Source organism: Euleptes europaea, chromosome 3 (genome assembly GCF_029931775.1).
Source record: "Euleptes europaea isolate rEulEur1 chromosome 3, rEulEur1.hap1, whole genome shotgun sequence".
NCBI lineage: Eukaryota > Metazoa > Chordata > Lepidosauria > Squamata > Sphaerodactylidae > Euleptes > Euleptes europaea.
In genome coordinates this window covers 77,125,738-77,137,878 of record NC_079314.1, presented here as the reverse complement: position 1 = coordinate 77,137,878, position 12,141 = coordinate 77,125,738, and the positions used below count along the sequence as shown (strand labels likewise).

The following is a 12,141-nucleotide window of genomic DNA, read 5'->3' as shown; positions in this document are numbered from 1 at the left end:
GTACAAGAATCAGGAATCTGGAAGTTTTAACATCTGTAAATATTAGAATATATGGTCTCTCTAAGACAGCTGTCAGAGTTTGGATCTAGGCATACAGCATCTTATATGGAGAATGTTATGGTGTACAGAGTTGTATATGTCAAAGTTACACCATCAGCAGCTTTTTAAAAGGTTAGCCAGAATGCATCCTGGCTCACAAACTTGTTCTTGCATCCTCATTTTAAAAGCTTACAATCTAAGTATTAATTTAAGCTGATGTAAATATATCCTATGCATTCACCAAAATCACTAATTATTTTGAAAGTATGTTTTCTTCAGTCTTTCTTCAGTCTTTTACACCCAATTAATAACTTGTTTTACTTAATTTTGTGGTGCATTACAATGATATACATCGCTGTTGTACTGTTTGCAGAGGTAGTAGCTGTTTTGTGGACAGTAATACCAACATAATTTCACTAACATGATAACTGAGGTCACCTCACAGCTCCAAAAAGGTACACAATATTATTATGCCAGCAGAATGGCTACTGTTGTTATTTTATGTCATTTAATGTAACATATGCTGTGCACATACAGTGAGGGAAAAAAGTATTTGAGGCCCTGCTGAATTTGCCCGTTTGCCCTCTGACGAAGAAATGACCAGTCCATAATTTTAATGGTAGGTCTATTGTAGCTGTGAGAGACAGAAGAACAACAGGAAAAAACCCAGAAACCCAGAAGACAAAAGTCAGAGATTGATGTGCATTATAATGAGTGAAATAAGTATTTGATCCCTTTGCAAAAGATGACTTAGTACTTGGAGGCAAAACCCTTGTTGGCAATTACAGAGGTCAGACGTTTCTTGTAGGTGGCCACCAGGTTTGCACACATCTCAGGAGCTATTTTGTCCCACTCCTCTTTGCAGATCCTCTCCAAGTCAGTAAGATTTCGAGGCTGATGTGTAGCTACTCGAACCTTCAGCTCCGTCCACAGATTTTCAATGGGATTAAGGTCTGGAGACTGGCTAGGCCACTCCAGGACCTTAATGTGCTTCTTCTTGAGCCACTCCTTTGTTGCCTTGGCCGTGTGTTTTGGGTCATTGTCATGCTGGAATACCCATCCTCGACCCATTTTCAATGCCCTGGCTGAGGGAAGGAGGTGCTCACCCAAGATTTGACAATACATGGTCCCGTCCATCGTCCCTTGGTTGCGGTGAAGGTGTCCTGCCCCCTTAGCAGAAAAACACCCCCAAAACATAATATGTCCCCCTCCATGTCTGATGGTGGGGATGGTGTTCTTGGGGTCGTAGGCAGCATTCCTCCTCCTCCAAACACGGCGAGTTGAGTTGATGCCAAAGAGCTCGATTTTGGTCTCATCTGACCACAACACTTTCACCCAGTTCTCCTCTGGGTCATTCAGATGTGCATTGGCAAACTGCAGACGGGCCTGTACATGTGCTGACTTGAGCAAGGGGACTTTGCGGGCTCTGCAGGATCTCAGTCCTTCACAGCGTAGTGTGTTACCAACTGTTTTCATGGTGACTATGGTCCCAGCTGCCCTGAGATCATTGACAAGTTCCCCCAGTGTAGTTCTGGGCTGCTTTATCACCGTTCTCATGAACATTGCAACTCCACGAGATGAGATCTTGCGTGGAGCCCCAGATCGAGGGAGGTTGACGGTTAGGGTTAGGGTTGTCACCTTCTCACCAAGCTGCTTGGCAATAGTCTTGTAGCCCAGTCCAGCCTTGTGCAGGTCTACAATCTTGTCCCTGACATCCTTGTACAGCTCTTTGGTCTTGGTCAGGGTGGCTATTTTGTAATCTGATGGATTGATTGCTTCTGTCGACAGCAGAACCCTAACCCTAACCCGGCTGGTTGATAGGGGATCAAATACTTATTTCACTCATTATAATGCACATCAATCTCTGACTTTTGTCTTCTGGGTTTCTGGGGGTTTTCCTGTTGTTATTCTGTCTCTCACAGCTACAATAAACCTACCATTAAAATTATGGACTGGTCATTTCTTCGTCAGAGGGCAAACGGGCAAATTTAGCAGGGGATCAAATACTTTTTTCCCTCACTGTATACAGAGAACCCCACATCATAGAACATTTGCATATACAACCCAATATAATCAGTGAGCCCAAAATACATGTACACGTGAATATTTGTAGGCACCTCCTTGTGATCAAGAGTCTGCTTTTTGCAGTGTTGTGAATCATAGTATATATTTGTACACACATTGCGACTCGCTGCAAAAATTTGGCTATACCTTTCGACATCCAGGGACAGAGGTAGTTGTCATAATCCTGCTCCCTTCACGTGCATAGAGTGTGCATGATCGAAAAGGGCTTCTACCCCACGCCAAAGTGAAAAGGAAATGGAAATTAAGTGCTGCACTTGGAAACAAAGGGCAGATTTTTGATCCCTCAGCAACATTGTTTCCAGTGCTTATCCCAAGTCACAGGGACTACTCAAGGATGTTGGCAATGTGTTCCTGCAATAGGTGAAGCCTCCTTCACCTTGCCTATCATAGTGATAAGCATTTTTGTAGTCATAGTTTATAAAACTGCAATGGACCTATCTGTGGATACTTAAATCCAGAGACTAGGACCATGGGCAGACAAGACACAAGAAACATCCCAGGTTTGCAGAAAAATCTGAATTCTACAAAAAAAGTGGGGGCAGGGTAAAATCTTTCCAAATGATAGAAACAGTGCCTGCAGCTTTACAAAATGAATGCCCTCTGAGATATCAGTGCCACTGTGGGGTAACTAGGCAACTATAATTATATTGCCAGCCTTCCAACCTTGGTTTCTATCAATAAAAGGCAGGGCAAAGGCCCTTTCCAAGGCTATTTTGGCCTCCCTGCAAACCCCTGCTCAACTCATCCAGGTGTGGCAGTGACTACAACTTGATGCCACATCTCACCTGGGCCAAGCAGCAGCCTCCACACAACATGTGTGACTGGGCTGGGCCCAGCTGTGGCTACCACACAACTCAACTGAACAACTTGCTACCACACAGTTTTTGCAACTTGGCCAGACATTTCCCAGGGACGGGCTGCCAGGGGGAGAGAAGGAGGGAAAGCTGAGAGCCAGCCTGTTGTAGTGGTTAGAATGTCAGAGTAGGATCTGCGAGACCCAGGTTCGAATCTTTACTCTGCCATGGAAGCTCACCTGTTGATGTTGGGAGAGTGTCCAGAGTCCCAGCCTAACCTACACCTCACATGGTTGTTGTGAGGATAAAATGGAGAAAAGGGAACGATGTAAGCTACTTTGGGTTTCCATTGTGGAGAAAGGCAGTATATGAATTAAACAAATAAATAATAAATATAACTGAAGAGAGGGGGCAGATAAAAGGTTGGCTGATGGGTGCGTGGGAAGGAGAAAAGAAGTATAGAAAAGTGAAGAAATGGAGGCTGCTAGGAGGAAGGAAAGAGGAAATACAGCTATGGTTGCCAGGTTCCTCTTCGCCACCGGCAGGAGGTTTTTGGAGCAGAGCCTGAGGAGGGTGGGGTTTGGGGAGCGGAGGGATGAAAAACGCAGCTATGCCAGATATATATTATAATGTTCCCATCCGGATACTTCATTTCTCAGGCGTCATTGCAGCTCGGCAGCAACTGTGTGTATCCCTCTGGGAATGGCTACAAGCATCTGTGCAACTATGCATTTGAAATGAAGTATCCCGGATGGGAACATTATAACATATATTTGGCATAGCTGTGTTTTTCATCCCTATGGGAGAAAAGAAACAATATGAGAATACATACAAACTGATCTTAACTAAACGGGGCTGAAGAAGAACAGAAACGATCGTCCCCCTTGCTACTCTTCTATGAAGATTTTTCTGCTATTTTGGATATTTGTACCTTTATGGGACTATTTGTATCAAATTCCCTTGTCATTCTTCTATGAAGATTGCTCATAGTTGAACTTTGGAGACTTGTACCTTTCAGGATTGTTAACATAGAATTGTATATAGATTTGTATGTTGTATGTTATTCACTGCACTTAATACACCTTGTTGTGATAGTTTTGTGATTGCTTTAATATCATCAGCCTTACCTGTACTTAGTACCTGGAGGTTGGCAACCCTAGATACAGCGTTAAGCTAGGTTCCCGCTCACAAGACCTTGCAGTTCTCCACCATGCAACTAGGCCCAGCCCAGTGATGGCATCCACTGCATATTTGGGCCTGGCGGCTGCAACCATCCAACAACCAGTCCCAGACTGCGGGTTGGCATCACAAAACTCAGCTTGTAGGCTGGTACTGCAAAACTCAGTTGTGGCATACATCATTCTCCCAGGAAAAGGCTGCCAGGGGACAGGGAAGGAAGGAAACCTGAAGACATGAGGTCAGATAAAGGCAGGTTAGCTGGTGGGTGGGAAGCAAGCAGGAAAAAGGGAAAGGCTACAGGGGCTTTCAGAGAAAAGAAAGAGGAAATAATTGGGGAGGGGAAATGGGGCACCCCTGTAAGACCTTGCTGATTCCCCACTTGTAACTTTCTATATTTTTTATGCATAAGGAATTCAATATGTATTGGAAGTGCTCTTATCAATATACCATGTGTCAGCTTCATATGAAACAAGAGCTTCATTGTAATTATTGCATAAGATTGTACTACATTAAAACAAAATAGTTGCAAAGGTAAAGTTAGCCTCCTTCCCAAAGACCTATAAATCCAGTTTAACACTTACTGCCATCTAATGGCCAGATAGCTGTTCTACTCTTTCAAAAAATATTTGTTTATTTTCTTGCTTCATTTATAGTCTGCCTTTTTCTCTGAGGCATTAGTATATAAGAGGTATTGTTCCTGTTTTTGTGTTATTTTGCCTTTCAAAATTTGCCACTGAGTTCAAAAAGCAGATTGGGAGTAAGATCAAGATCAATTTATCAAAGAAAACACATTATATAAACCAGTTTGTATTTAAATTGCTTTCATAGCTAATACCCAAACTGTTTTGTGTTTTTTTAATCTCAGACCAATTTTTGAAATGGAAAGTGGAAAAGCAATCAGGCACATGCAAAATTACTCATGTTTTTCTATGTTTCTAAAGGAATAAACATGCACAGCTGTTTCAAACATGTTGGCATATACCACTGTGCCAAGCAGGGCATTGGAAGCAAGGATGTTTCTGGTCCCAGGGATGTGAGGCATGCTGTGTGGGTGGGAAATTGGCCCTTTTGAGCAGCACAAATGATGCTGCCATCATGGCAGGCATTCTTTGAATTACACACATAGACACAATACGCTCTTCAGTATATTAATCTGGAATTTAGATCAACAACCACTACTGGAATCCGATCACCACAGTTGATCTCCCACCCATCTATTGATTCATAATGGTCCTTTCCTGAATACATGCTTGTAGCATGCAGTAATGCAATCTTTCAAACCATCTACCAAGGGTTCCCAATATTCAGTTCCATAGGCTAATTGCTTAGTGACAACAACAAATGGTTTGGCAAGTAGTTCTTATGCTCCCATAATTTTCACAGCACATTCATGCAAGAATTATTCTCCTTCAGGAGAATTGTTTTGGGCATGGGTGAAATGTCCTTTATTTTTAGCACTGGTGGGCAGGGGAGAAAGAGGCTTGGATTTATTAACAGCTGCCTTTAACAGCTGCAGAGGAGGCAAAAATATTGTCCGTGTTTCCCTCTGTTCTCTGCACCTCCGTTAACAAAAGTGGCATCTTTCTCTCCCTCGTTTTGATGTTCATTTCTGTCTGTCAGAAACAGAGTTTTGGGTCCACTATCACAACAAAGGCAGGATAGCCAGCAGAGGAGACCTTGCCTAATCTCATCACACTTACCAGCTTTTCCATAGTGAAGGAGCCTCACCTACCATCAGGCATTCAGACTATTAATCAGGACCTCTCAAGTATTAATCAGTGTGCTGTTAGCCTCAGAAGATTTTGTTACCCCACAATTTAGGTATATAATGTCTTGGATTTAACCATACAGGCACATTAAGGTTTTCCATCTAAGACTAGTTACACCACTTAGAAGACAACATGTGCTCTTCAGCACCGGTAGCTACGATCTAACTTCTCCCTTTTATTTAATCTCTCCCCCCCCCACTTTCTCTCACTATGGCTAACATTCATCATACTCTTCTTTCCCACTGCCCTGACACAGCTTCTGATACCTACCTTTCTCTCCCAAAGCCCATCTGGATCCCCTGGTTCTCCCCAGCCCGCATTCATTTTTTCCTACATAACTCCCCCTTTTGGATCCAAGCCTCATCCTTGCATTATCTTTCATTATCTAGTCTTTCTTTTGCTGTTCACCAGAGACACTCACACAGCTCTATCATGGACTACTTATGAGTGAGACATAATTGGGCATCTTAATTATTAAAGATTTTAGGATTTGTTTGATTAGGACTTGCCAAAAGAGGTATTTGAAGTATAATATTTTGACTAGATAGGGGAAAATGTGGGGAAAATGTCCTCTCTTTAATGCAGCTATAATTTGTGGAAAATGTCCTCTCAACCTGTGGGGAAAATGTCCTCTCTTTAATGCAGCTATAATTTGTGGAAATGAACAGGTAAAACATCTCATGGCATGAAGGTAAGTAGGATTGCCTGGTAAATAGCACCCTGTTAAGCATCTATTAAAGGCAGACAACACTTTTCCCCCAGGCAGTTCGCAACCCTACATGAGCAAGTATTTTGACTGCCAAATTTCTTTATGTCTTCCATTCAATCTACACATTTTTAGTTAATAAAAGCTAACCTTTTTACAACAATGGTCTCATTCTTATTTGGGAAAAATGCCATATCAATCTGTTTACAATCTACAATCTGTTTACATAAAGACTCAGTCCCCCAAAAGGCCAAAATTGGGGGTGCACATGTGAATGCCACACACATGTACCCTCCCCCTCTTCCCCAGGTAACAATCTTTCTATTCACTGTGCAAAAACACAACAACCCTGCACTGACATTAGTGTTTCCCACAAATAGATGACACTGTCCCAATAATGTAATTGGAACAGCCTCATCTAGATGGTAGTAGGCAAGGCATGGTGTCCGGGCTGCTGATTGACATGGAGAGAGAGGTGGTTGAGAGGCACCTGGCTGCATTGGAAGTTGCTGAGAGGCACCTGGGGGCATCTGACCCGGGGCCAGAAAGTATTCATGCATGAGTGCTCAAAGAACTTTCTAGAGAGCTTGCAGAACCTTTGTTCATCATCTTCAGGACCTCTTGGGGGATGACAGATGTGCCACAAGATTGGAGGAGGGCGAATGTTATCCCAATCTTCAAAAAGGGGAGGAGAGATAACCCAGGAAACTACAGGCCAGGCAGTCTGACCTCTGTCCCAGGGAAGATACTGGAGTAGATTTTAAAGGGGTCAGTCTGAGAGCATCTGAAGGACAACCTGGTGATCCAGGGAAGTCAGCACAGATTTGTTCCCAGCAGGTTCTCCCAGATGAAACTCATTTTCGACGTTGTTTACCTGGATTTCAGTAAAGCTTTTGACAGAGTTCCCTGTGATGTTCTAATGGGTAAACTGGAGCACTACGGACTAGAATCTAGGTTAGTTAGGCGGATAGGGAACTGGTTGAAGAACCACACCCAAAAAGTGGTTGTCAATGGCATTTCGTTTGATTGGAGGAAGGTGTCTAATGGAGTTCCACAGGGCTCAGTTCTGGGCCCAGTACTTTTCTATATTTTTAGAAATTATCTGGATGAAGGGGTGGAGGGACTACTCATTAAATTTGCAGATGACAGCAAACTGGTAGTAGTAGTAAATATTCTGGAAGACAGAAATAGAATTCAAAGAGATCTGAACACACTGGAAAAGTGGGCAGATGTAAACAAGGATTCACAATTCACCAAGGATCAGTGCAGAGTTCCACATCTGAGCAACAAAAATGAGAAGCACGCAATCTGGATAGGGGTACACATCTGGGTAGTAGTGTGCGTGAACAAGATCTTGGGGTATGGGTGGACTTTAAGCTAAATATAAGCAGTCAGTGACAGTGGCAAAAAAAGGCTAATATGATCTTGAGGTGGATCAACCGAGTCATACCATCCAAATTGCAAGATGTCATAGTCCTGCTGTACACATTGGTTGGGTCACACCTGGACTATTGAGTGCAGTTCTGAGGGCCTCACTTCAAAAAGGATGTGGACAGAATGGAGCGGGTGCAGAGGAGAGTGACAAGGGTGAATGGGCCTGGAGACCAAGCCCTACAAGGAAAGCCTGGGGATTTGTGAATGTTCAGTCTGGCAAAGAGGAGGTTGAGATTGCTCTCTTTAAGTATTAGAAAGGATGTCACTTCGAGGAGGGCAGGGAGCAGTTCCTGTTGATAGTAGAGAATAGCCTCATAATAATGGTTATAAATCACGAGCGAAAAGGTACCAGCTGGATATTAGGAATATTTTTTTACAATAAGAGTATTTCAGCAGTGGAATTGGCTGCCTAGGGAAGTGGTGAACTCCCCCTCACTGGCAGTCTTCCAACTGCTGGATGAACACTTGTCAGGGATGCTTTAAGCTGATCCTGCATTGAGCAGGGGGATGGACTAGATGGCCTGTATAGCCCCTTCCAGCTCTATGTTTCTATGAATTATACTAATCCTGAACCACCCTCCTTCTCCATTGGGGCCAACTAGGTGGCATACCCTGAACGTTCACCTTGTACCTCCCTCCTTTCCAAGCCTGGAATATTTTGCTCTTTATTCAAGCCTCTTGACATATGTGGAGACTGAATCTGTCCACAAATCACACTCTTGACCTGCTCCAAACCATCTGTATTTGTGCAGCTGCTTAAGTTCCTATCTACTGTGATGTCTTGTGGATCTTACTCTTGCTTTTGAATTATTTTTTGCCTGGATGCTTTGATCCCTGCTTTGGGAACTGGACCCCTGTCTGACCTGTACAAGTAGGTAGCTACAGTCACTTCTCTGCCCTCTGACTCTATTTCTTCGGATTCTTGCCTTCCCTGCTTTAATGGAGTATATTGCAGAGTGTGCATGAATGCTTGGAATATTTGGAGCTTAACAGGGCTTCCCAATACCAGGTATTATTGCTGAGTGCTTGATGTTATTGCAATTACTGGAGTTTGTAAATTCTCCAGCCCAGCTACTTGGATTATTCCTTTGACTAATCCTCATCTCTGTTTCCACTTTTTCCAGATTCTCAGTATCACTTACAAGCTTGTAGTGGTGTTTTGCCGCTTTGTCAAGAGACCGTTATAATGTTTTGTTTAGATCTCTTCCCAGGCTGGAAGGTTTCCTTTAAACCAGATATAGAACATGTCAGCAGTTCTTAGACGTGACTTCTTTCTTATCTTATGCTCTGGTGTATGTTAATGTGGATTGGAGCCAGAGTGAAAAGTAAGCTCCATTCACACGGATGTATCTACAATACGCATCGCCCTGACCAGACATGGTCACAAAACACCACCATCTGCTGAATTTCCAACTGTCATGCAAAGGATAGAAGCAGCCAATGCTTGTTCATACTACATAATTGTGGGCCTTAAGTAACTGTTAACCGGGTGCTAATCAACAAAATATAAATACATCTACTGTTCTTAGCTGCATTTGCAAACTGGCTGTCCAAAGACAAATATAAATATAATATATGAAGCATTATCCGGCAAAAATAGAACTTACCTCCCGCAGGAGTGGCAACAGTGAGATTTGCCTTCGGACCTACCCCGGCACTTGTTTCAGCAGCAACAAAAACGTCATATGTTGTAAATGGTATCAAATTATTAAAAGTAAACTTGAGATCTTTTGTGCTGTTATCCAAAATATGACCTAAAATAAACATACACCCTTTAAAAGAAATTTGTTCTACATACTATTTATTTAGCTACTTTTAATAGCCATTGGAAGACAAAACCTAAAGACACATCTGTTGTGTACTTTAATAAGCATTATTATGAGTATCTTAAAAATTAAAAGGTAATTACATCAAAGATACGCCCCTGCTTATTGAGCTATAATGCATCTTCTGTTCATTACTTCTTTTAGCTGTTCTTTCTGTCATGCAAATGGGGAATGTTGGGGGTTACCGCATTATGTATTCCAGCGATGTATTAAGAGTTTGAAAATGTTATAAAAAATACTGTTCGCACTTTCCATGTATTCCCACCGATGTATTAAGAGTTTGAAAATGTTATAAAAAATACTGTTCGCACTTTGTTTGGCCCCTTTAGCTGTGAAGACGTCTTCCAACCATTTATTAGCCGTTGCATCCAAAAACCTTTTTAAAGCGATGTTTTTTATAACATTTTCAAACTCTTAATACATTGCTGGGAATACATAATGCGGTAACCCCCGTTGTGGTATAGAAGGACTGCAGAGTAGGGATACATGCTAGAGATGATGGTGTAGGAGGTCAGAACTGGAGTCAGATGAGGACTGGTGTGTACATGTGTGCTGAATGGACATATGTAACTTACCTTCAGGGTCACTAGGTATACACTGAGATATCCTATTTCAACAGAGTCATATGATCCTTTCATAGTAATTGTCATGCTATATTTTTTTGCTGCTAAAGGAAATGCAACTAGCTTAAAAGGATCATTGAATACAACAGTTTTCGCCACAAAAAAAAAGGTGTGCGTGTGTTAAGTGCCGTCAAGTAACTTCCGACTCATGGCGACCCTAAGAATCAAAGTCCTCCAAAAATGGTACAATTGACAAATTCCTAATTTCCTGTCAAATAATTTCATTAATTCAAAGGGCAGCTATAGACACTGCAGTTATTTTCAGTCTCATTTTTAAAAACTGAAAGAGAATGTGAATAAAGGTAAACAGAATTATATTGACTCTGACTTACCAGATGGTCCATATAATTCAACTCTGTAGCTAAACTTTCCAGTAACAATAGTTGGTGGCTCCCAAGAAACTGAGAAAGATCTTCCTGTAATATTGCCTTTGACAAAATTTTGAGGTGGATCTTCTGGAACTTAAATAAGACAAAACTTAAGTAAGATTTTTTAAAAAAGTTTGTGAAGTAATTACCTGAAGTCTGTATTTTTTTTCCTCACCAGTGCTATTTCATTTATATAATTGTTTTATAACTTCATAAATACAAAATAATTGAACAATATAATTTAGAAAAAACAGCAGCAGGATAGAGAAACTACTAATATATTTACAGTGCATTCCTATGGAGTTACTCCAGTCTAAGCCCATAGAAATGTTAGTTTAACAATTCCTTGGATTCAACTCATTGTCGTTCAACCTACATTGTAGGGTATCTCAACCATTACAGCTGACAAATTCGAATTCGCTTTATTTTAAAGTAAGACTGGATTTCAAAAATTCTGCTTTGCTATAAAAATTGCAAATAGACCCACTGATCTGATTCAAAGATGTTACAAGCCAAACTTGACACACCATTCTCTAAAAACAATCTTTGCCATGAATTCAAATTATCTTGAATATTTGCTTGAATGTTTACTTGGTTATCAATATCCCTACAATACTGCTATTTCTGCACAGCTGACAAACTGCTTTAGGTGCTTGAAATATAACAAAGATTAATGCAAACATGGCATTATTTAAAGGCGTTGCAGGTCACAGAGGCAAAAAGACATATAATTTATATTATGATAGTTGTCAAAATGAGAGCAGCTGCTGAAGGGTGTAAATAAATCTCTTGGCCACTGGGAAAAAATGTAAGTACCATGCTAGCTGATGACTGCTTCATTGTTCTCTGACACTTGTTCTCTGGCAAACTATGACGACATCAGCTACAACAAATGCATTATTTTAGAATGTTAACTTTTGTAAGAGGTTAAAGAGACCTGTGATTCTACTTAAAGAGCAAATGTTATTCAGTTTATAATTTCAGTGTTTTTAAAAGGACCTAGTTATCCATCAACAGAAATTCTTAACGTTGCACAATGTGCTTCACTGCCACAATGTGAAGATCTTCTCAGTGTAGGGGGGAAAACATAAGAGGATCATACCCATATACGATTGCCAGGTCCCTTTTGCCACCAGCAGGAGGCTTTTGGGGCAGAGCCTGAGGAGGGGGTGGTTTGGGGAGGGGAGGGACTTCAATGCTATGGAGTCCAATTGCCAAAGCGGCCATTTTCTCCAGATGAACTGATCTCTACCGGCTGGAGAGATCTCCAGCTAGTACCTGGAGGTTGGCAACCCTATACCCATAGTTAGGGATTTCT

At 41.6% G+C, this 12,141-nt stretch overlaps 1 protein-coding gene across 1 annotated transcript in view; it reads right to left on the bottom strand.

Moving 5' to 3' along the window:
• PTPRQ (protein tyrosine phosphatase receptor type Q) overlaps positions 1 to 12,141 on the bottom strand; it is a 134,135-nt gene that overhangs the window by 86,264 nt on the left and 35,730 nt on the right. The window contains exons 15-16 of the mRNA XM_056846991.1: positions 10,788 to 10,916; positions 9,614 to 9,760 (exon numbers count right to left, since the gene is read on the bottom strand). Of these exons, the coding sequence (XP_056702969.1) occupies positions 9,614 to 9,760; positions 10,788 to 10,916 (276 nt within the window). The remainder of the gene's footprint in view (positions 1 to 9,613; positions 9,761 to 10,787; positions 10,917 to 12,141) is intronic.